The 25,245-nt window shown below is 38.8% G+C and overlaps 1 protein-coding gene across 1 annotated transcript in view; it reads left to right on the plus strand.

Annotated features, from left to right (window-relative positions):
• Positions 1-25,245, plus strand: part of LRP2 (LDL receptor related protein 2) — a 227,500-nt gene that overhangs the window by 110,975 nt on the left and 91,280 nt on the right. Inside the window, exons 26-35 of the mRNA XM_032753385.2 lie at positions 968-1,216; positions 2,427-2,638; positions 3,442-3,626; positions 4,663-4,891; positions 7,132-7,309; positions 8,871-8,999; positions 14,038-14,204; positions 15,173-15,316; positions 20,364-20,473; positions 24,505-24,682. Coding sequence (XP_032609276.1) covers positions 968-1,216; positions 2,427-2,638; positions 3,442-3,626; positions 4,663-4,891; positions 7,132-7,309; positions 8,871-8,999; positions 14,038-14,204; positions 15,173-15,316; positions 20,364-20,473; positions 24,505-24,682 — 1,781 coding nt within the window. The remainder of the gene's footprint in view (positions 1-967; positions 1,217-2,426; positions 2,639-3,441; positions 3,627-4,662; positions 4,892-7,131; positions 7,310-8,870; positions 9,000-14,037; positions 14,205-15,172; positions 15,317-20,363; positions 20,474-24,504; positions 24,683-25,245) is intronic.

Raw genomic sequence — 25,245 nt, forward strand, 5'->3', positions numbered from 1 at the left:
AAAAATGAGACTAAATTGAGGCCATTAGATTGTCAAATTAAATTTGGTTCTGTTGGTAATGTGCTCATTAATTTTTCTAACTTTAATATTTTCTAATTTCAATCAGAACTTTTCACAAAAAAATGAAGTCCAGGGATTTGTGTTGCTGTGATTAAAGTGCTGTGATTGGCATGTAATCCTAATTACTGTCATTTCTTTCTTTCCTCTTTAATCAATGCTCACTCTCAGATGAACCCCAGCCAGGTATGATTGTGAAGTATTTCAGATTCTTATGATTTCATATGTGTTGTGTTTGTTCTGAAAATGTCCTGATTATATTAACTTACTTCCCTTTCTAATGCATGTTCTGTGTTATGACTCTTACAAATATGTTAGAGTACACATGGAAGTAGAAGGCATTTGCATCCCCAGGCATGTGAACTGTCTTAGGGTGGCTTTAGGCGTTTTCATTTTGGCCCTGAAAGTAAGGCATGATGATATGTTATCGGATCTGTGTACTCTAATGTTTCAATGACCTTTCCCCTTTGATTTGCTCACTTCATAGATTTTCTGGTCTTTTAAATGTTTGTCTATCTTCCATTTCTGTATAGATAGTAGAATTTCAGAGGAAGAAAACGAGAAACAATTTTAGGTGTCTTTGCATGCTCTATCAATGACACTTTTCTTCCTTGATGTCAACAATATTTTCCCAAGGGTTCTCATTGCATTAAATGGAGTTATACTATCGGGTTGTAGTGAAGAAGGTGATCGTACTCCAATGGATATGAAGGATGGTAAATCCTCAGGCAAATTAGAGCAAACCCTGAACAGCCTGTGGAACTCACCCAAGTGAATTCTGCACTTAGCTCTTGTCTGGGCATCATATTGAAGGTGGCATGAGACTGCATAATAAATATTGCATAACAGTGAATCAAAGAAGCAAAGATTCTTGATTTTCTTTTTTCATTATTCTCTTTCTTTTTTCTAGATGGGAACAGCTGCTCAGATTTCAATGGTGGTTGTACTCACGAGTGTGTTCAAGAGCCCTTTGGGGCTAAATGCCTATGTCCATTGGGATTCTTACTTGCCAATGATTCTAAGACCTGTGAAGACATAGATGAATGTGATATTCCAGGCTCTTGTAGCCAGCACTGTTACAATATGAGAGGTTCTTTCCGGTGCTCATGTGATACAGGCTACATGTTAGAAAGTGATGGGAGGACTTGCAAAGTTACAGGTAATTGCTGAACTAACCCTAGCCAGTTTATCAGCACATCCCAGAGCTTAAAATCAAATGGCACATGTAGGCATTTGACAATGTTGACTAGGAGTTAGATCGACTTGAATCCTGGAAAGATTATGCAATCTCTTTAAATCTCAATTTTTTGTGAGGATTAAGTGGGGTAATACACATTAAAATCTTGGTGTATTTTGGAAAATAGAGGTTAAAACATATATAAGTCAATGATTTTTTAAGTATTTAAAATAATATCAAATGGCTTTTATATAATTTAAAATGACTTCTATATTATATTTAAGCATCTTTATATAATGCTTAATTGAATTCAACCAATATTAATTCAATTTCTGCTATAAGAAAGTGATTTTTACTATGTATTAGGACATTGATTTAACCACTTTCAAAGTGACCAAATAGAGGAAGCTAAAACAAAAACAGAAAGTTTCTTTCTTTTACATGTAGTAGGAGTCTGGATGTCAGACAGTCCAGGGCATGGGTTTGCTCTGTTATCCTTATCATGTGGCTCCAATGCTCCAGGCTTTAGCTTCTCTTAGGAAGTAGGAAAGGGAAAGAGAAAGTGGAAGGCAAGCAGCTTCCTTTTTAGAATGTGACCTGAAATTTGGTTCGTAATTTCTACTCACATCCTATTGGTCAGAACTTAGTCATGTGGTCACTCCAAACTTCAGTGGAGGGAGAGAAATGTCTCTGGCTGGCGAGTCTGTGCCAAGCTAAAACTTGGCATGCTTTATTACTAAAAAGAAAAAGAAGAGAGGGGGTGTTGGGAGAATTAGAACTCTCTACCATAGCTGAGGGCCTCAGAAAACAGAAATATTTAAGACATGATTCCTGCTATCCAGAAGCCTACAATCTATTAAATAGTAAGGAAGATAAACAAAGTACAAAAATAAATACAGTAAAAGGAAGAATGTAAGCATAGTTTACTCTAGACTAGTATTTAGAAACACATTTAAATATAACCCAAGAAAGAGTCTATTTTAAGTACTCATGAAAACCAGCTAACTATTAAGGTTAAGAATGAAGTGATTAAAATCATTCTTATGGGGCTTCCTCCCCTCCCCACCAACTTACCGTAGTTTGGAGTTACACCTTCTTTCTGTTACCAAAAGTATTGAATCAAAAGTTTTAAAGAGTTGTTTTGTGTTTTCTCCCAGTATCACTGACATTTTTGCATTTTTTTCTTGAACAGCATCTGAGAGTCTGCTGTTACTTGTGGCAAGTCAGAACAAAATTATTGCCGACAGTGTCACCTCCCAGGTCCACAATATCTATTCATTAGTCGAGAATGGTTCTTACATTGTAGCTGTTGATTTTGATTCAATTAGTGGTCGTATCTTTTGGTCTGATGCAACTCAGGGTAAAACCTGGAGTGCGTTTCAAAATGGAACAGACAGAAGAGTGGTAAGTACATTTCTGTTGACCTTTGGCCCGGCTAGTTCCTCTGTCTTGGGTCTGTTTGCTGTTATTCACCAGTGAGAGAAGGCCTTACCTCATCTGGGTAGCTCTCATGGTACCTTCTGGGCCACATCACACCCAAGAGACTTGCGTGTTCATAACTACGAGTTTATGGCTGTTTTAGATAGGAGGGTGGCCTCTGAATGCAGATGCATGATTCTGAATTCCAGGTCAGGTGATGCAGAGAACTCACAACGTCTTTACGGTTCCTTTTGCAGTCTTTTCTTGTGGATGAGAGCAGAGGAAAATGCAGGAAAGTTAAGGGGTTGCTTTTCTTAGCTTTAATTTAGTGATATTTCTCAATCCATCTCCCAGAATTTCAGTTTCTTGGCTCCTGATAGTTACATTTCCTCTGCCTCTTACAACTTTATTTTGTAATTATTGGTGCTTAATTAATAGAGGTATTATTCTTTGCATGCAAACACTGTAACGTTTTGTAATGTTGCCAACTAAGCAAATGGATAGAGCTTTTTCTTAATTGCAAAAACTTTTGAAACCAAAACGAAACTATGCACTAACCCAACAACGAAGCTATCTTAGAATATTTAGTGTGACAAAATCTTATATACTTTTCTCAGAAAACCCTACTCTTGATTTGGTGGTTAGCTACACGAGGGGACAAAATTTTCTAATCGCCACAAGTAATTATAGGACAAGTTAGATGGTTTAATCTAGATTTTTATATAATATCCATGTTTGCATTCATTTATTTGCTCTAGAATTCACTCTTTATTCCCTTTTGTCTTTAGGTATTTGACAGTAGCATCATCTTGACTGAAACTATTGCAATAGATTGGGTAGGTCGTAATCTTTACTGGACAGACTATGCTCTGGAAACAATTGAAGTCTCCAAAATTGATGGGAGCCACAGGACTGTGCTGATTAGTAAAAACCTAACAAATCCAAGAGGACTAGCATTAGATCCCAGAATGAAGTAAGACTTTTTTTTTTTTTAATTATGTTGCCTTGACACGGTTATGATGAGGGAAATACAACAATAACATGATGTAGCTGATATGCATGTTGCTGATATGCAAAATTTAAAATGATCCCTTGTTTAAACATGGTAGGTGTCCAACTGGGTGTGGCTATCTCTCCTTCATCTGAATCACCCTCTTCATAAAGTACATAAGAGCAATTGTTGTTGACTTTATTTTAAGATCACATTGATTTATTAGCTTGGCAATACAATTTTTGAAATGTCATATAATTAAAAATTAAGTTTCTAATTACCTTATGCAGTAATAGTCCATAGAGGGGCCAGTTTGATGTAACTTTGATAACTCATGATTATACAACAAAAAAGCTGGATTTTTCTGCTTCAGTTTTATGTTGTTTATTAGAGTTCCCTTTTAAGTCATATAAGGAAGGCAGTTTTTGCTTGCTGGTCCTGAAGGGAAGATAGAGAAATTCTCCCATGTGTTTGGAAATCTTTGAGGATTTCTTTCCCTGAATTTACTTATATTTTATAACTTAGATTCTTTTCTGCAGGATGGTAAATTAGGCAAGTTATGTTCAATGTGATGTTGACTTTCTAGATATTGTAAAGTATTACACACCACTGAAATTTATGATGAATCCCTGATGAAGAATAAATTGATTTTCTTATCTAAAAACATGACAGGGTAGACAAACAAGGACAGATGGATTTTTCTGGATTAACTATTTGTGGATTATAAACAAACATGAATTGGCATTGAGACATTTCAATGTCATAATGTACTACGTTATGACATTATGTATTACATGTTTTATGAACATTATAAAAATACCCAGATGGGTTGTGATTGTGTTATGACAGTTTTACTTTGTGACACTTAGAGGAAATAATAAACTTTGTGAATATATTCTGAACCAGAGATGATTTATTTTAAGCAGGGCATAAACAGGATGTTGTATTATTTAAAATGACAGTTATTTTTAATATTTAAATACGTCCCCTCCAATTGGTAACTCATTTCCTTTCCCAGTGAGCATCTACTGTTCTGGTCTGACTGGGGCCACCACCCACGCATCGAGCGAGCCAGCATGGACGGCAGCATGCGCACTGTCATTGTCCAGGACAAGATCTTCTGGCCCTGCGGCTTAACTATCGACTACCCCAACAGACTGCTTTACTTCATGGACTCCTATCTTGATTACATGGACTTTTGTGATTATAATGGACACCATCGGAGACAGGTGATAGCCAGTGATTTGGTAAGTTGGTGGTGAGGAAAACCAAATTAAAACTACAGTCGTGGATAGGTAGAAATCAGACGAGTATCAGAAAAGCTAAGAAATTAATTTTTGTGTCATAGACATTGTCAGGTCAATCCAGGAAATACCAGCAACAGTGAGAGGCAGTCTATCCCATATGACTAACTGGAAAATGATTATTTTCATTCCAGTTCATGGTCAGATTGTGCCATATCCAGGATGGATTTTTATAGCTTGTGTGATTTAGTTGAGCTGTAGATGTGAATCTGTTGCTTCTATACCTTTAAAAATTGTGTCAAGTGGCCGGGCGCGGTGGCTCACGTGTGTAACCCCAGCACTTTGGGAGGCCGAGATGGGTGGATCATCTGAGGTCAGGAGTTTGAGACCAGCCTGGCCAACATGGTGAAATCTCATCTCTACTAAAAATACAAAAATTAGCCAATGTGGTAGCACATGCCTATAGTTTCAGCTACTTGGGAAGCTGAGACAGGAAAATTGCTTGAACCTGGGAGGCAGAGGTTGCAGTGAGCTGAGATTGCATCATTGCACTCCAGCCTAGGTGACAGAGCGAGACTCCATCTCAAAAAAAAAAAATTTTTTTTCAAGCAAAAATTTGTAACTTAACTTGGCCAGGCACATTGTCTCACATCTGTAATCCTAGCACTTTGGGAGGCTGAGGTTGGTGGATCGTTTGAGCCCAGGAGTTCAAGACCAGCCTGGGTAACATGGCAAAACCCAATTTCTACAAAAAAATACAAAAATTAGCCTGGCATGGTGGTGTGTGCCTATAGTCCCAACTACTTGGGAGGCTGAGGTGGGAGGATTGCCTGAGCCCAGGGAGGTCAAGGCTGTAGTGAGCTGTGATTGTGCCACTGCACTCCAGCCTGGGTGACAGAATGAGACCCTGTTTAAAAAAAAAAAAAATTAACTAGATTTATATTTCTCAGTCCTGTTCTTTATGTAATATTTTTTATTCAATAAATTCTGTTGAATTTATTTTCACAAGTTAAATGGGAAAATAAAGAAAATAGATATTTTATCAAAGAGCTGTTATTGACCCCCATTAAAAATAGGAATGCTTTTACACTGTTGGTGGGAGTGTAAATTAGTTCAACCATTGTGGAAGACAGTGTGGCAATTCCTCAGGGATCTAGAACCAGAAATACCATTTGACCCAGCTATCCCATTACTGGGTATATACTCAAAGGATTATGAATCATTCTACTATAAAGACGCATGCACACATGTGTTATTGCAGCACTATTTACAATAGCAAAGACTTGAAACTAACACAAATGCCCATTAATGATAGACATATACATCATGGAATACTATGCAGCCATAAAAAAGAATGAGTTCATGTCCTTTGCAGGGATATGGATGAAGCTGGAAACCGTCATTTTCAGCAAACTAACACAAGAACAGAAAACCAAACACCGCATGTTGTCACTCATAAGTGAGAGTTGAACAATGAGAACACATGGACACAGGGAGGGGAACATCACACACCGGGGCCTGTCAGTGGGTGGGGGCAAGGGGAGGGAGAGCATTAGGACAAATACCTAACGCATGTGAGGGTTAAAACCTAGATGATGGGTTGATGGGTGCAGCAAACCACCATGACACACATATACCTATGTAACAAACCTGCACATTCTGCACATGCATCCCAGAACTTAAAGTAAAATAAAAAAAAATAATAATAATAATTTAAAAAAGAGAAAAAATTGCCATTGTATAGTTGCTGTGACTTGAAGGAAAGATGCACCTAAACTATAACAGATTGATGTGAATCAGTGAGTGGCAGCACAAGACAGTGGAAATAGCAGGCACAAGGGTGCTGATGATGGAGTGAGGGCTGGGGTGTGGGAGTGGGAGATGAGGAGTCTCTAAGCTCTCTAGCTCCATCTAACTTTTAACTAGTAGGTGATCCTGATACGTCACCTTGCTTTTTGTGCTTCAGTTTTGTTTTCATTTGTAAAATAGATGCCCAGTGTAATTACCAAGACAAGCATAAAGAGTAAATGACACGTGTATGTGAAAGGCTCTTGAATGGTTTAGTGGGATATAGGACGAATTGTGTATTTTTTGCCACTCTTTTGCACAATGACTTCCTTGTGTTTTTATTAAATAATGACATGCTAAAGAAAACCATCTTCTTGAGCAGATATCCTCTTTGACTCAGTGCACCTTGGCTTTGATTTTTGGATGAGGTCTCACTGTTCTCTTCTGACTCACAGATTATACGGCATCCCTATGCCCTTACTCTCTTTGAAGACTCTGTGTACTGGACTGACCGTGCTACTCGTCGGGTTATGCGAGCCAACAAGTGGCATGGAGGGAACCAGTCAGTTGTAATGTATAATATTCAGTGGCCCCTTGGGATTGTTGCGGTTCATCCTTCGAAACAACCAAATTGTGAGTGATACAGAGAAACATCCTGCCTGGGAGTAGCTTGGAAAACACTGACCCTAGGAATGCTAAATGCACACTGTTACAGACCCATTTATTTGGGCAATACATTTTCCTTTTCTCTTTACAAACCACCCCACTATATACTTTCCCCAGTCCTGACATTGACATTACTTTTATTTACCACGGAAAATTCAAACCTAGGACATAGTAACAGCACATCTGAATTATATCATTTCAACATTTGGCTGCTACTTCTGTGACCCTCACATGAGTCTCTGTTTCCTCAGCTGACAAATGGAGTACAGACCAGATAGTGCCTTCGATCCTCTTACAGCTACCACTCTGATTGAAAGCAGCTTACTTTTAGGACTAGTTTATTATGGCACCACTGCCTTCTAGGTGCTCTGCTGTAGCCAGCATGAGTTGTCCTAAAGTGCATGGTATGGGTGGTTAGGTGAAAGATTTGGCGTCCGTACTGTTCTTTCTGGTGGGAGAGGGAGATAAGTCACTTCATCTTCACTTAATCCTCTCTCATCAAAACTCTCCAATTGTTCGTCACACCCTTCAGCATGTGGCCGCTGCTATTTCCCTGCTTTGTTCTCCCACTCGCTGTTGCCACATTGGATTTCATTATGGTGCAAAAGCACAGCAGGTGACTCCCGCCTCTCAGCTTCAGCGCTAGCTCTTCCCTCTGCCTGGAACATCTCTCTTCCAGATCTCTGCATGAGTTGCTTCGCGTGCCATTTAGGATTCTACCCAAATGTCACTTTCTCAGAGAGGCCCTCATTGACCACTCTACCTAAAATAGCCACCCCCTCATAATTCTTTTGCTCTTTACCTTCATGTTCTGAAATCTCTCTCTCTCTCTCTCTGAGTTTAGTTCTGTTTCTTTTTGCTCGAATATATACTCCACTTTTATAGCATCCCCAGTGCTTAGAATGGTGTTTGGTATACCTACCATTTTTCTGGTGAATGAATGGATTAATAATCTATTAATAACATGGTATGTGTAATAAGAATATATAGGATCTAGGGAACATCCTGTGTGTGGGGACCACACAGAATCCTGATTTTCAAGGTGCGGAGACACAGAGATATCATCAATAGAAAAATAAAAGATTATTGTCTAACCAAAATCTGGAAAACTTTAGGTAAACTACAAGGTCACACATCAAACACAGAACTTTTTTTTTTTTTTTAATGCAAAAAGATCTCTTTCAGGTCAGGCAAGGAGACAGATTATTTGGCATCATATTTCTATTACAAGTTCCAGATTACTCAGTGGCTGTTTGTTCATAATCCAGTTATAGACTGGATTGATCTGTAACCTTGAGTCATTCTCCTCTCTCGTGTCTCTTATGAATTCTAAGTTGAAAGCCTAATGCTAGGGAAGTTGAGTGTGAGTAGTTCAGTGAAAACAAAACAAAAGAAAACAACAGGGGTAACAACGTACTTAAGCCCCCCAGTATTGGGGCCTCTGGAAGGACACTAAGAGCATGACTCTGTTTTGATTTTAATGTAGGGGTTTTCCACTTACTGGTGCTTTCTTCTCTTTCTCATGCAGCTGTGAATCCATGTGCCTTTTCCCGCTGCAGCCATCTCTGCCTGCTTTCCTCACAGGGGCCTCATTTTTACTCCTGTGTTTGTCCTTCAGGATGGAGTCTGTCTCCTGATCTCCTGAATTGCTTAAGAGGTATAGTATGCTCCTTGCGTGTGCTCTGAAGATGGAGCTGGTCATAGTTTGTGCCAAGCAGTGGAAACTCTAAACCCAATTGTGACTGGACGTGTGCTGTGTCCTTTGATTCCTCAGGTGTCTGCAGAATGATGTGTGTTGTATGGGGTGACGTCACTGTGTGCCTTGATTGTAATATAGTTTCTGTATATGGAACTAATATTATCTGTGCATGTAATTGAATGATCTGTAACCTCATATTTTCTCTCCCCTCGGTACAGTTAGACTTCTCTGACAAGCTGTTTGTGTACAGCTTCATTTTTCATGTCCATTATCTCTTTCTCCCTCTTTTTTTTTTTTTCTGAGACATGGTCTTGCTCTGATGCCCAGACTGTAGTGCAATGGCGTAATCATAGCTCACTGTAGCCTCCACTTTCCAGGCCCATGTGATTCTCCCACCTCAGCCTCCTGAGTAGATGAGACTATAGGTGCATGCCACCACACCTGGCTAATTTTTGTATTTTTTGTAGAGACCAGGTTCTTCCATGTTGCCCAGGCTGGTCTCCAAGTTCTGCCCTCAGGCCATCCACTTGCCTTAGCCTCCCAAAGTGCTGGGATTACAGACGTGAACCACTGCACCTGGCTCCATTGTCTCATTTTTATTCTTATAACCAATGGTTAATGAGTGTTCTAGCCTGGGTCTTCTGACTCCAATTTCAGTACTGTTACTATTACCATCTGATACTTTAAGAAGGAGAATTGTGTCTGTATGAGATATTACAAGTGACTATTTGAGCCATTTAATATTTATCTCATCCTAGAGATATTTTATTGGGTCGATTGAAGAGTGTGTGGAGGCTTATACCAAGTACTTAAGGGAGTAAGAAAAGAAAGAAAAGTTGCAGCCAGTTCACAAAAGAGATTTATTCTGGAGTGTGTACTTGTATATAATACACTTAAAAATATAATTCCTTATTGCTTAAAAATCTAAGAAGTTACTCTAAACCCAAATTCCCTTTCATTTCTCAGTGAAGAGAAGTGAATGAATATATTTTGATACTGATGAAAATTGTTGTAGACAAGTTCAACTTAAATGTTTAATGATCACATATTCCTAAATTAAGAGATAATATAGTCCTAATCTAGAAGGAAATTTAGTCCTAATCTAGAATGGAAAATATATACTGAATTCAGGAAACTTTTGGTGTTTAGATATTATGCAGATGTAGGCTTACTGAAAGTCAGATTCCATCAGCATGTAATATTGTGCAATGATACTTTCGTGATGAAAGATTTTAATTACTGGTAATTCTCACAGAGGGACTGGCATTTGCCATTTTTCCTCAGAGACTTATTATGTACCTAATCCTGGTTGACATTGTTTAATTTAGTGTGTCCCTAGAGTCTTTCAAGAGAAGATTAAACTGGGCTGTAGACATTTCGGATACAAAGCATTCTTTCAGCACACAAAGATTGTTGAATTGCACATTGGGGGGTTGGTGTAATCAATATTACTCTCTGATGATGATTGATAAGTGGTAATTTTAAATAGTGCCTTTTGTTGTTTCACAAATAATTCCACTAGTGGTTTTGTCATGGGCTGACTTTACTGAAGTGGAACTTTTTTAGTATTTCAGAGCAGTAGATTTCACAGCACCAGCTGAGTAACTGATTGCCAATATACGTTAACTGAAAAAAGGTTGCCACATTTTTTTTTCCCAACAAGAAGTTTAGAAAACTTGTTAACATTTATAGGTGGAAAACATTTTACTTGATTTGATTGTTGAATAGCTTTTAAACTAGTGTTTACTAAGTGGCTGGAATATATGTAGAAGTGCTTCTGTGATGCTGTTAAGTAAAAGAAGCAGATATTGCACAATATTGACCTTGTAAAAACATGCATTAAAAAAGGCTGGAAGCAAAAACACACAAGTGCCAATAGTAGTTACAACTGGATAGGGGAATTATGAGATGGTTCTATTTATTTCTAATTTTATGTTATAATAAGTGCTTTCTCTGTATGAGACTTTTTAAATTCTTTAGAAAATATATTCCCCACAATGCCAAAAGCAAATAAACAAACAAAACTCAAGCCAAACATCACCTCAGCACCCCTAAAATTACTCCAAATACAAATAGACTTCTGACTCAGTCTCAGGGGCGCAAGGCACTTGCTTCAGTGATTTTGTGCAAGATAAGAGAACACTCCTTGTCCTTGCTCCAGGGAAGGCTGCAGTGCTGATCAGCTTGTGCAGGGTATGACTTAAGGAGGACCTAGGTTTGGGGGTCATATATATAGTCATTCAATTACAACATTGAACTCTCATTTCTGACTATAGTGTCTTCATGACTCTGCTGACACTAACGTTAATGGGATTATGACGTGGAAAACAGAAATGAAGAGATGATCTTTAACTTCAAAAGACAGAGACACACTGACCTACTTAACTGTCACCACCTCCTGAGCTCCTTTCCATCCAACCCTAGATGCTTCTGTGCCTACCCCTTCATGCCATTGTCATAATTAATTGTAAGGGCTCATATACTTGGTCTTGCCCTCTAGATGCTACGTTCCTTGAGGATAAAGTCTCTAGCTGGCCTGTAGATGTATGCTTATTGCCTGTGGCACTTCGTGGTACATGGTGGCACTCAGTAAATGTTGAGTGAATGACAAGCTCTCCAATATCCATTTTTGTTACTTCCCCAGTCCTCTGATTTTTACTCGTTTGCTCCTTAGATATGTGTGCAGTGTTGTGAAGTCACTTCTTTTTGCTTTCCCATATAGCACTTTTCAGGCACCTGCCTGTGCCACCTGTTGTCTTACTGGCCACTTCCTATTACTCCCCTGGCATCATCCCCCACCATGACGCTCACAGTTTCAGCCAGCGCAGCATTACAGGAGATCTTGTTCTCTGGTCCATTGCCTGCAAATGTTCATTGGTGGTAAACGTTCTCAGTACATCAGCAGTTATCAGATAAAGGGCTTGAGACATGATCCCCAGGAAGGAGTAGAAGCAGGTGGTGCTTAAGGGAAGAGCACCATGGAAGAGTTAAGAAGGCCCATGCATAATGGATGAAATATGCAAAGTTTTTAGGCCCTAAACAATGCTTTGGTTGAGAATTATTCCAATTAAGCAAAGGAAGATGACCCATTCAAAAGGGCAGCATCAGATTTTGAGTGAGTAAAAATTTAAAGTCCCCCGTAAAACTGGGACAGATAGTTCCTACTGAGCCAGTGAACATTAATAGCAGATAACCAATAAATAATTAAATATCATCTCAGTATAATTTCTTGGTACAGCTGAAACTCATAATCTAGCTTTTTTTTTTTTAAAACTATTGCAGTTAAACCAAATGAAATGAGTGGTAATTTGATACTCAATAAATAGTACCTGGCCTGCAGTATTTGCAGTGTAGTGATGAAAAACGTAGATTTTGGAGTCCAGGAGGCCTGGTTGTGTGACCTCATTTAAATTGCTTGATTTCTTTGTGTCTTATTTGCAGATTGAGGGAGGACCTATCTAACAAACAAGATTAGGAAACTTGAGGGAGATAAATTAAGGGAAATATTTACCTGATGCCTGCAGTATGGCGCATGTTCTCAATCAATAAGAGGCAATTTTTATTGCAATTGCAGCTGTTCAGAAGAGAGGCAATGTGGAGCAGCTGAGAGAGGAAGGGCTTGGAAGTGAATGGGCCAGGGTCCGTCTCCTATTACTGTTTCCGGCAGAAGTCACTGAGCTCCTGCAAATCTCGCTTGCTCCAGCTGAAAGCAACTTTGCAGGCTTGTTGTCGAAGACTCTACATTGTAGTACTTGAAAAATGTAAAGCATTAATAGTTGCAAAATTTACATGAGACTAAATTTAAATTTGTCCTAGGTTAATAAAGACTGGGTTATTTCTCAGTAATAGAAGTGACAGGAACAAGGAAAAGCTAATGAGATGTGAAAATAAGTAAAGAAAAAATGACCAAGTCATCCTGCTGAGATGGAAAGCTTCCCCGGATTATAAAAATAATGAAAACATTTTTAGCTTATGAAAGTTGTGTAATGATTAATCATTTCATACTTTGTCTTAATATGTGATATATCTTATACATATATCTTAACTCAAAACTTAGATTCAAAAGTTTCCCTTTTCTCAGAGAGGAATTTTAAAACCCCACTCTTGATGGGGATCAGGATAAAGATTAAATTATTTTTGAAAAAGGAACTTTTATTATCTATTAAGGAGATAAGTGAACTGATAGTTTAAGATATTATGGGAATGTTTAAATTACAATGTGTAGACAGTTTTGAGAACTTTGGAAGATACTATTTACTTATTCACTTATACATTCATCCATTAATGCAGTCATGTGGTCATCCATTTAGTTAGCAAACATTTATTAGGCAACTATTTTATGCCAGGCTCTGAGTACCAGGCTCTGGGACACAATAATGAGCAAATCAGACACAGTCATTGACCTTTGGGAGTTAAAATCTTACAGGGAAGAGAGACACTAGTCAAGTAACAACTGACGGGATTATACATTGGATTTATTTATTAAAGTCTCAATAAATACTAGGCAACACTTTTTAGTGTTGTTTTATTTTCGGAACATTCTTAAAACTAGTAAGCTGCCTTTCACAAGAATAGTCTAAATGATTTTTTTCACTTTTTTTTTTTTTTTCAAAACTCAACTCTCCTTTCCCTGAGATCAGTGTTAGTGAGGTTTGTCTGTGTGTAGAAGTGGAAGAACTTCCTGTCTGTGAGGTTTAGCAAACATGGGTGGTTTATCAGTGTAAGTAAGGACTTAATGAAGATTAAGATAAATACCAACCTGCCTTGAAAAAGTCCAGACAGCGTTGTATGTGGGGTTGGAGGTCTTGTGGTCCAGCAGCCCACTGAAACCCTGAGAAAGGCCCATGCTTGTCTGATGAAGTACATTATATTTATTGCTGCAATGCTGCAATGTCATTTTAGCCTATACGATGGTAACAGGCTACTGCCTTCCATTACTCTAAATGTCTGGGAATAGTGGGATATGATTTTGACTGATATTCTTCTATTTTCACAGATGATCAACCTTTCTTAATAACTGTAAGGCAACATATAATTTTTGGAATCTCCCTTAATCCTGATGTGAGGAGCAATGATGCTATGGTCCCCATAGCAGGGATACAGAATGGTTTAGATGTTGAATTTGATGATGCTGAGCAATACATCTATTGGGTTGAAAATCCAGTAAGTTTCGAATAACATTCAAAGTATATAATTTATTCTTGAAGAGCCTGCCTGCACTGATGTTTTCTTATAAGCAAACTTTTGTCATGTGGGTAAAAGGGAAACAATGTGGAAATAAATTTATCCCTAAGTTTTTTGATTCAATGAGGGGTATAAATGTGAGCTTGGCCTGGAGCAAAAATCATAACACTCTTTAGCTTTAGAATAAGAAACAAATTTAAGCTATTGTGTATTATTTACTCATTCAGCAAGTATTTTCTAGAAGTGCCTATGATTTGCCCTGCACTGAATTACCTGCTTCTAACCACAGAATACATGCCAAGAAGCAGCAGTCACAATGCTTGCCCCTAGAGGAGTCTTAAGCTAGTAGAAAATATTCGACGAATATAAAAATGATCAAAACTCAAGACAAAAGTAGTAGTTCCCTAACGGAATGTAGTGAAAGCATTTGACGTGGTGCTGGAGCCTTCCTTTAGAATCCTTTAGAATCTTTGCCTCCAGAGTAAGAATGAACACTTCTTCAGTTCTCTTCCTCATAGGTCATTTTCCTCAGCCTTCAGGGAAAAAACCTGTAAGAATAGGGAAAGGGCAAGGAGACTATAAAGCAGGAAGAGAAGAAAGATCTTTGTGTTTCATGTTTGTTACCCATATACAAAATATACTCCTGGCCTTCTGATCCACATCTGTAACTTGGATTTTTCTTATGACTCATATGCTTGTGGTAGTTAAGAACTATATCTGTAGCCAGTACTGGAGATAGCCTGAATGGTAAGCCTCGTGTATTCCTGTGACACACTGAAAAATCGTTTGAAGCCTACCCAATGGTGCTGAACCTTTGTTTGCCTTTCCTCTGAGTGTAAGGAGTGTTCAAGAAATACAGCAGCTCGCGGTAGCCACGGTGAAGAAAGGGTTCTTATGCAGGAGCTGTGGCCTTGGAACCACTCACCTCTCCTTGTCTTTCTTTCCAGGGTGAAATTCACAGAGTGAAGACAGATGGCACCAACAGGACAGTATTTGCTTCTATATCTATGGTGGGGCCTTCTATGAACCTGGCCTTAGATTGGATTTCAAGAAACCTTTATTCTACCAATCCTAGAACTCAGTCAATCGAGGTAATGATTCCATAATACTACTTACACAAACATTGGATTTAGATTGATGTAAACTCTAGTCTCAGGAATAGATCTCGTGTGGATTTTGGAATCATTTTTAAGCAAAAAGAAAAAGGGAAAAGATATTAGTATTAACTATCAAAGTCTCTGAAGTGAAAGAGGAAAACCACCTTAAAAAATTCTTTTTTTTTTTTTTTTAGACAAAGTCTCACTCTGTCACCCAGGCTGGAGTGCAGTGGCAAGACCTTGGCTCACTGCAACCTCTGGCTCCAGGGTTCAAGCAATTCTCCTGTCTCAGCCACCCGAGTAGCTGGGATTACAGGCATGCACCACCATGCCTGGTTAATTTTTTGTATTTTTAGTAGAGACGGGGTTTCACGATGTTGGTCAGGCTGGTCTTGAACACCTGAACTCAAGTGATCCACCTGCCTCAAACTCCCAAAGTGTTGGGATTATAGGCGTGAGCCACCGTGCCTGGCTGGCAAAAATAAATTATTTGTACTTTCTATTGCTCTATTTTGTTTCCTCCTAATTATCAATACTACCTTGTTGCTATAAAAGTATTTTAGGTAATTTACAAAATAATATATAAGAAGATAAATAAACGTTTCATAAGGAATTCAACTTAAAGGGAAGATTATGGTAAGCAGGGAATCTTTACTATGTTTCCTCATCTAATCTTCAATGCTATTTCAGTTCTCAACCAAATTTATAGTTTGCCTCTGTTCTTAGATGGAAATCTTTCTATGGCTCCAGTACAGTTTTTCTAACAGCAAAACAGAAAGTAGAAACTTGATTCTAATTCCTTTGATACTCTCTTCTTCAAGATAAGTGTTCTTTTTACTCTAATTCCCAGAAGAAATTCTAGATGAGGCACAGGTATGAAATCACATGAAGTAAGTCAGAGGTAACTTGACTAGTGTTGGTTTGCTCCACTCTGAGAGAAGGGTAAAACATGGAAGGGATTATTAATTCATAATAATTTTGAAAGTGAAACTTTCTTCTCCAAAGCAAGGAGAAGGTTTTGGAGGGGGATAGTTAGCAGAGCCCTGACAATCCACTGCTGTAGGTGGGCAACAGCTGGCAAGACTGTTTTTCTTTGGAGCATTCAGAAAGATACTGAAGATGAGCAAGGCGCACAGCAGCCTGGTGGCTAATTTAGAGCACCTATCTATACTAAAAAGCACTCTCTGTAGACTAAGAACACAGCCTACGTAGAGTTCGGTACTATCTGAGGTTTCACGCATCCATTGGTGATCTTGGAATGTATCCCCCATGGATGACTGCAGACGACTGTTTTTATTTCTGCCAAATGAAGAAATAGGGAAAAGGTGTCCCAGGCAGAGAAAAGAGCTCCCACTGGAACAGCGCTTGAGTTTACAAAGATCTTTCACTAGCATCTAATTTAATCCTCGCAACATTCCTGAGGGCAGGCAGGTCTGGTAGCCATTTGTGATGAGAGGGAAATTTGCGGTGTGCACAAATATCTCAAGCCAGGTAGAATCATCAGGTATTAACATGAAGGGCCCCTTGGAGGCTCCCCTGGTTCAAGCTCTTTTTTTTATTTTTTTTTTACATCAGAAATCAAGGCCCACAGAAGCTAAGAATTTGTCTTAAATGGTCAACTTTGCTGCTCTAATTTCTGAGCAGTATTCTCTCTTTGCACTTTTATAAACTACAACTCTGGCAATCCAGACTGGTTTAACCCTCTTTGACAGTGGCAGAAAATATTTTTCATGATTTCAACTAAAACTATCATCCTCCCATTAAACATAGGCAACATCTACTGCCTAAGACCCTTACTACCAAACTCATATCTCTCTAGAGTCCACCCAGTGCAAAGCTGTCTTAATTCCAAATGGCAATTAATATGCTCTTATTTTATCTGTTGGTCTCTTGATTAGTAAATGGGGTTCTTTTCTTTTAAACTTATAGCTTTCCAAAAGCAGGGAACATGTCTTTCCCATTAGTGTTAGGTACAATACAGTAGCAGCCAGTTGGAGAATAACTGAGCATGCATATGTGTATGGACTGGTAAGGCCACTTTAACCACATGAACCAAAAGTTTCTAATTATGCCCCAATGCAGTGTGGTACAGAGGAAAGATATTTTGATTTGAAGTCCAAAGACCTGGCTTTGAGTCTGGGTTTCTTGCTCATTTTATTCATTCATTTAATGAGCACTAGGAAATGCTTTCTATGGATCAGTTGGTCCTGGATATTCTAAGATGAATAAACTTTTTTTTTCTGTCTTTAAGTAGCTCACATATCTGTGAGACAGATACATAAACAAATACCTGTGCTCCAGTGTCGTAAGTGTGATAAGGCCAGTGAATATAAAGTGCTAGTGATTGGAGGCAGAGGTACAAGTGAGGAGAGAAAGCCTGCAGACTTCCCATTCATAGTTACTTGTGAGCTGAGTCTTGAAAGATGACTAATACATCCTTCCTTATCCGAGGGTTTTACTTTCTGAGGTTTCAGTTACCTGCAGTGGCCTGAGAATAGGTGAGTACAGCACAATAAGATATTTAAAAACAGAGAGAGAGAGAGACCACATTCACATAATTGTTATTACAGTATGTTGTTATAATTGTTCTATTTTTGGATTATTGTTAATCTCTTACCGTGTCTAATTTATAAATTAAACTTTATCATAGGTGTGTATGTGTAGGAAAAAACAGTATATATAGAGTTCAGTACTCTCCGAGGTTTCAGGCATCTGGGTGATCTTGGAATGTGTCCCCCATGGATGAAGGGGGACGACTGTTTTTATTTCTGCCAAATGAAGACGTAGGGAAAAGGTGTCCCAGGCGGAGAAAAACAGTTGAATAAAGACCCTGAAACATGGAAATGCATTTTGTGACTGGGGACAGCACTGCATTTTCTCCACTCATGAGCTATTTGACCTTGGACAAGTTACTTAACTTCTCTGAGCCTCTGTTTTCTCGTCTGTACAGTGGAGTTTATGGCTGAGTAAATAAAAGTACTTCGTAACACTGAGGTATCCTGTAAATACAGAGCGCTGTTTCCCTCAAATGATCAATATTTTTAGAAGATCCATAAAATACCTATGAGGATAATGATCCAAGGGCAAATTGCCCTTTTAATGATTTTACTGGTGTTTCCCCTTAGGTCATTTAAATTGTAAGTAAGTCTTCCAAGTGATTGTTGGATTAATTAAGAAAATAGGAATCGTATTCACTTTTTTTTTTTTTTTTTTTTGAGACAGTCTCGCTGTCACCCAGGCTGGAGTGCAGTGGCGCGATCTCGGCTCACTGCAGTCTCCGCCCCCGGGGTTCACGCCATTCTCCTGCCTCCGCCTCCTGAGTAGCTGGGACTACAGGCGCCCGCCACCTCGCCGGGCTAATTTTTTGTATTTTTAGTAGAGACGGGGTTTCACTGTGTTAGCCAGGATGGTCTCGATCTCCTGACCTCATGATCCGGCCGCCTCGGCCTCCCAAAGTGCTGGGATTACAGGCGTGAGCCACCGCGCCCGGCCCCACTTTCTGTTTACCTGTATAATATTCCTTCCTGCCTAAGAGTAGTTCGTGTTTAATTCCAACTTGAAAATAAGAGAAACATTGAAGAAACTGTTATCCACTAGGGGTAGCTGTGTGCCCATCCACTGAAAGAAATTTTATAGCTGAATTGTGAAGCCTACAGAATGGCCGTGTGAGAGAGAGCTCTATATATTCCAGAAAACAAAAAAAGGAACTTTGAACCAAAGAGATCCTTAGTCTTAGGAAAAGGAGAGAGATTGTAGCAGAAAGAGGCAAACTGAGAAAAGAAAAATTACCTTAGTCCAAGCAGGAGGAAAGATACCAGACAATAGAGAAAAAAATTTAGGGAAAAGAATGAGGGAAAGAAGAAGGATATGTGTGTGTGTGTGTGTGTGTGTGTGTGTGTGTGTGTGTGTGTGCGCGCGCGCGCGCGCACACACACACTTGCACACGCATGTATGAGAGACAGAAACACAAATAATCTATTTGTATTGAAAAGCAATTTTATAGAAAAATCTTAATGCAAAAATCAACAGACATTTTCTAATTTCTTACTAATTGTCTCTTAGACTGTCTTAGGTACGTATTAAAATAGCTTCATTGCTGTAAGAAACTTCCTTCTAGTCCAATAAACCATATTTCTATGTGCTGTATCAGGGCCCTGTTAACACTGTGATTATAACGGTAATAATCACAAACAGCCTTGGGAAAGCCACTAAACCTCTCTAGGCCTCTTTTTCTTCATCTGTATTGAGAAAAATAATGGGATCTACCTCACAGAATTGTTTGTGAGGATCAAACACAATAATGCTTGCTCTAATACTTCATACATAGTAAGTGACCAATAGATGGACCAATTAAACAATAGGAGTTTATTGAACACAGTTGTGCTGGGTGCTGTGCTAAGTGCTTTACCTATATTATCTCTTAGTCCTGTAAGGTCTATGCAGACCTTCCATATTTGACTGATAAAGTTCAGAGAGGTGAATTTACTTGCCTCAGGTTGTACAGTCAGGACCTGGCAGGGCAGAGATTTCAGCTCATGTGTTTCTGTTTAAGTTGTTGACTTGGAACAGAATTCACTGTATCTCTGAGTAAATTTGGGCTATTTTGATCAACTGTGTTGGCAGTAACTGGCCACCGAGTGCCTCGGCGGGGTGCAGGAAAGCTGTGGCGTTCTCATTTGTCTTCCAGAGATTTCTCTTAGCTTTCCTGAAGGATTTTTGCAGTTTCTTCAGGCAGTGGCTCTGTATGTTTTCCCAACTGAATCTTCCTTTTATCCATAAAAATGTTCCCTCCTGAAATTTTAGGTGAGTTGGAAGTAGGAACTTGGGAGGTGATTTTGCTTCTCTTACTCCCATTTTCTATTGAGCTAATTTCCTCATTTCCCTGAAGTGCAATATAGATGATCTGAATCTCATGCAAACCCTCTCTCATCTATCCCTAATCGTGCTTTGGAATTTGTTTTGTATGTAAGTTCTCCTTCATCTCAGTTTCCTTTGGTTCCCCTTAGGAAACTCAGTTCTAATAAGTGATTTTATGCTATAGGTTTTGACACTCCACGGAGATATCAGATACAGAAAAACATTGATTGCCAATGATGGGACAGCCCTTGGAGTTGGCTTTCCAATTGGCATAACTGTTGATCCTGCTCGTGGGTGAGTATTCATAAATGACACGTGTCTTCCATGCAGCATTGTTCTTGTTAATATCAGGGTCTGACAAAATGGAAGATTTCAAATTTAGGACGTCTTCTGATTTCATATGTCAACATTTGAAAAATAATAGATCTCAGTGAGAAAGAGAAATAGCTCTGACCTATATTTAATGTGCAGGATATTGTTTGTATTTTGTTCTATGGTCTTCAAATGAACAGCACTGGATTTAAATTTAATTCCAAACAAGAAAGAATTTTGGGAATTTTTAAATAGCATTATAAGAATTGATAATATATTCTGACTTTGAAAGGACACGGAAAGCTCTAAGGGGTTATGTAACATTTGCAATAGACCTTGAAGGATGAGAAGCCTTCTAGTAGGCGGAGAGTGGGTTGCAACCAGGCAGTGATTCTTGAGGCCAAGGGAGCCGTGAAGGCACAGAAGTATGGTGGCAATAGCAGGATTGTGGGAAGAGCTGGAACCAGAGGCTTAGAGTAGGGAGCTGTTGACCACATGGGAGATACAACAGATAAGGTCATTTGGGGACAAATCATGGAGGGCCTTTAATATCATGCTAAGGAGTTGAACTTTATTCTTTTAGTAATAAGGAGCAAGTAGGAATTTTTTTTTAAAAATTTCAACTTTTATTTTAGATACAGGGGGCACATGTGCAGGTTTGTTACATGGGTATATTGTACCCAGATAGTGAGCATAGTACCCAATAGTTAATTTTTCAACCCATGAGCTCCTCCCTTCCTCCCCTCTCTAGTAGTCCACAGTGTCTGTTGTCCCCATGTTTATGTCTCTGTGTGCTCAATGTTTAGCTCCCACTTATAAGTGCGAACATGTGGTATTTGGTTTGCTCTTCCCAGCAAGGAATTTTGAGGAAGGGAGTGATAGAACCAAATTTGTGTTTGAGAAAAATTGGTCAGGATTGATGTGGAGAGAGGCCAGGGCCAGGGAGACCAGTTGGGAGAAAATGGTCTTAATGGATGTAGGCTGGAGTCCTCTGGTCTGTTTGATTGGCTATTTCATTCTATTGATCTACTATACCATATTATAAACCAGAATAACAAATTGTAAAATATGAGCATTGATTTTTTTTTTAAAAGAGATTGTTGCATCATTCCAAGTGGATTTTGGCTTAATGTTTGAAAGTTATCAGATTCTTAGGCCTAGAAGGGCACTGAAGAAATAATTTGTATTGGCTCTCTGTTTCAAATAAGGATGACATGGAAACCAAATCCAATTCTTAAAGGGCACAAGAAGCAAACATTCTCTTCTGTGCCTGCTGGCTTGTACTAGTTTTCAGTTGTTCTTTCTAGAAGAAGGAACGTCTTAGGTTCGAAATTCTACTTTTGAAACTCGGGCTTGCTCATTATTTTTTTTTCATTTATCAGACATTTCTGCATTGTGTACCTTTGTTGGGTGGTGTGTTAGTTAAGATAGCTAACTGTTGAAGCAAATAAGCTCCAAAATATGTAATGGCTCAAAGAAAATAGAAATTTATTTGTCTTTTATATGGGCAATGGGGTTTGGGCAGAAGATGGGAGGAAGCTCTACTTTACATAGTCATTTGGGACCCAGGCTGATGGATGCTCTGCCATCTTCAGTAGGAGGCTTCCTAGGTCATTCTGAGTATCAAGATCTTCTGAGCAGTAAAGGAAAGAACATTCAGAAATTTGCTGGGAGGTTTTTATGAGCCAGGCCTACAAGTAGTGCACACCACTTGTGCTCACACTCCTTCAGCTAGAATTGGGTCACATGGCCACAGCTAACTGCACGGAAGGACATGCAGTCCACCTATTTACCCAGAGAGAAGAGGAAGACATTAATTTTGGCAAGTGGAGGCAGTCTCTTTCATGGGGCCATGGTGGGGAGTTCAGAGGGTGGTTACAAAGATTGAAGACCTAATTTGCCACCTTTGCAACCTTAAGGATTTATGGCTTAGTAAGGAGGATAAGGCTTGTGTATAAATAACAATAACCCAGGTTCATATATGATTAAGAGCCATAAGAGAGGCTAAAAAAATTGGGATGATAGTGCTATAAAGAGGCGACCTTTCAGCTTGGTGGAAGAGATATCATTTGGACTGGATCTTAAAGCATACCTAGAATTTAAAAGCAGAGCTGGCTTTTAAGCTCTATCAGGCGATATGAAGGATGGAAGGTCAAGAGCAAAGGGACAGAAAATTGAGGGTTTGTTCAAGTGACTAAGAGCAACCCAGTTGGGTTGGGAGACAATTAGAAGAGCTTAGAATTTTGTCAGAGGGCATAGGAGGAGAAACAAGACAGAGACTTGAGGATCTAATGTCTTGGATTCTCAGTGAAGAGAAAGTCTTGATAAAGTTGTGATAAATGTCATTGAACCAGTTGTTGCAGAAAAATATCTTTGTGGGTGATCACTAATAAAGAGCTGAGGCAATTACAGGGTCTCTGGTGATATTCGAGAGAGGATATTGAATAGAGATAGTAGAAGTTAAAAGAATGGAAGGAGGATGAGGAAATGTGAATACTCTTTTAAGAATTTTGTATTGGAAAGTTAGAGAAAGATAAACTTGTAGGTCAAAATGTAACAGGAAAATGTCTTTCAGCATAGACAAACCTGAGCGTATTCTTTAGCAGCAGATGAAAGATCAGTGATGAAGAAGTAATTGATTGAGAGTGAAAGTTATGGGGAAGGAATTAGAAATTTATGAAGAACAGGAATGACTTGAAATAGTCAATATGGGGAACATGATATAAAGTCTGCTAGGGATGAGAATCCTCAGCTTAGATTAGGGAACTTAGATTTTTAGTGAATTCAGAATTCACGAAAGTTTTGTGTTATGTCCAGGAAACTCTTGGTAGCCTGAAATGGGAGAGGAGAAAGAAAAAAAAGGGCAGAAACCCAGGGTTGGAGATTAGCTTAGGCACAATGGGAGCCCAAAAGAATAAATAAGAATATTGTTGAAATGGTTACATATGATGTCCAGGTGTAGAGGGACTGGAGGGTTGGGAGCTCAGGCAGGGCTTAAGGGCAAAGAACAAGTTTAATAGGAAAAGTTAAAGCAAGGAAGAAATGAGAGTTTTTGGTCGAAGCAGAGCATTTCAGAGTTTGAGAACTTAGGGGCGGAGAAGTTTAGAGTTGAAGATGAAATTCAAAGGACGGGTATATTGATTTGGTGGTGGAAGAGGTAGGTGAATAAAGACTACTTAAATGAAGGGTTTGAGGACTTTTCAGAAAAGAGTGTAGGAGGATTGTCTATTGAAGATATAGAAGGAGGTGCAATCAAAAGGAATTAAAAGCTGGGTTCAAGTCTAGAAGTTACGTCTTCAGTGGAGATGGAAAACAGCCCTTCATATATTTTAATACATTTTCATATATCATGGATTTGGCAATGCTGTGTGGTGATTATGGTTCATGCGTACATGATTGCTGTGAAATAGAAAGAAAAAAGAAGTCTTCCTTACTACATAACAGCATGATAACAAGATTCCACTCTCACAGAGAAGTGTTACTCATTATTTCTCCTATTTTCTGTGTCAGTTTTCAAAACTCTTTGCATTTTTCATCACAGGAATCAGGTTAGGTAATTAAGTAGCTTGTCTTGTGGTAGATGGCGATTTGGAGAAGAACTGAATGAGGCCTGATAAGTGATCAGGGAGTGTACTTGGCAGCTTTTTATATTAGCTTTGGCCTTCACTATGTACTGAAGATGGAGGGATTATTGATGTACGTTTCTTCCTTGTCATAAGCTTCCCACACATCTGACCATGCTAAAGGTTCAGCTGCCAGTGGGAAACCCTAGCTTCTTATTCCAGACACCATTTTAAATGGCCTCTACTCCAATTATAGCTGGGAAATATACCGACATTGGTAGAACACTGGTGAGGTACCCCTCCACATTGTATGCAACGAGATACTGATTGTCAGCCTTCGCCCACTGTATTGTGAGCATCTTGAGGACAAGTAATACACATTGTCATTTATGTCACTGACTCAAATCCACCTTCTGCTTTGTTACATGCTGGTGTTTTTCATGGTTGTAGGAAGCTGTACTGGTCAGACCAAGGAACTGACAGTGGGGTTCCTGCCAAGATCGCCAGTGCTAACATGGATGGCACATCTGTGAAAACTCTCTTCACTGGGAACCTCGAACACCTGGAGTGTGTCACCCTTGACATCGAAGAGCAGAAACTCTACTGGGCAGTCACTGGAAGAGGAGTGGTATGAGCACCCTTTCAATCTTTTGGTCTTTATGCTGAGCTGGTGTAGCTGATGCTGAGTGTTCTGAGCTGTCAGGCAGTGGTTCTTGAACAATCTTATTTGGTAACTTGTACCAGTGTTTCACTGCCGTTTCTCCCAATAACTTCTCTCACTTGCACATACCTCGCCCCTAGCTGAAGTCCAGTTCTTTATAGTACGTGCATAGTTCCCTATAGGGTAATGTTTATTAATTTTCCCACCAATGTTTGTTTTTCTCCAGGATAAATTAATTCCATTTGTCATTTCTTACTTGTCCTTTCAGAGCCATTTCTTTCATGGTTTAGTGATTTCAGTGTTTTTCTTTGAAAGTACTCTGGGTTCTCCAATTATAGAGAATATATATATATATATACCTATATATATATAGAGAGAGAATATATATATATACCTATATATATAGAGAGAGAATATATATATACCTATATATATATAGAGAGAATATATATATAAAATATAGAATATATACCTATACTACATGGTATATGATCTATATAGATATGGAATATATATCTATTATAGAACAT

Source organism: Hylobates moloch, unplaced genomic scaffold (assembly GCF_009828535.3).
Source record: "Hylobates moloch isolate HMO894 unplaced genomic scaffold, HMol_V3 SCAFFOLD_1, whole genome shotgun sequence".
NCBI lineage: Eukaryota > Metazoa > Chordata > Mammalia > Primates > Hylobatidae > Hylobates > Hylobates moloch.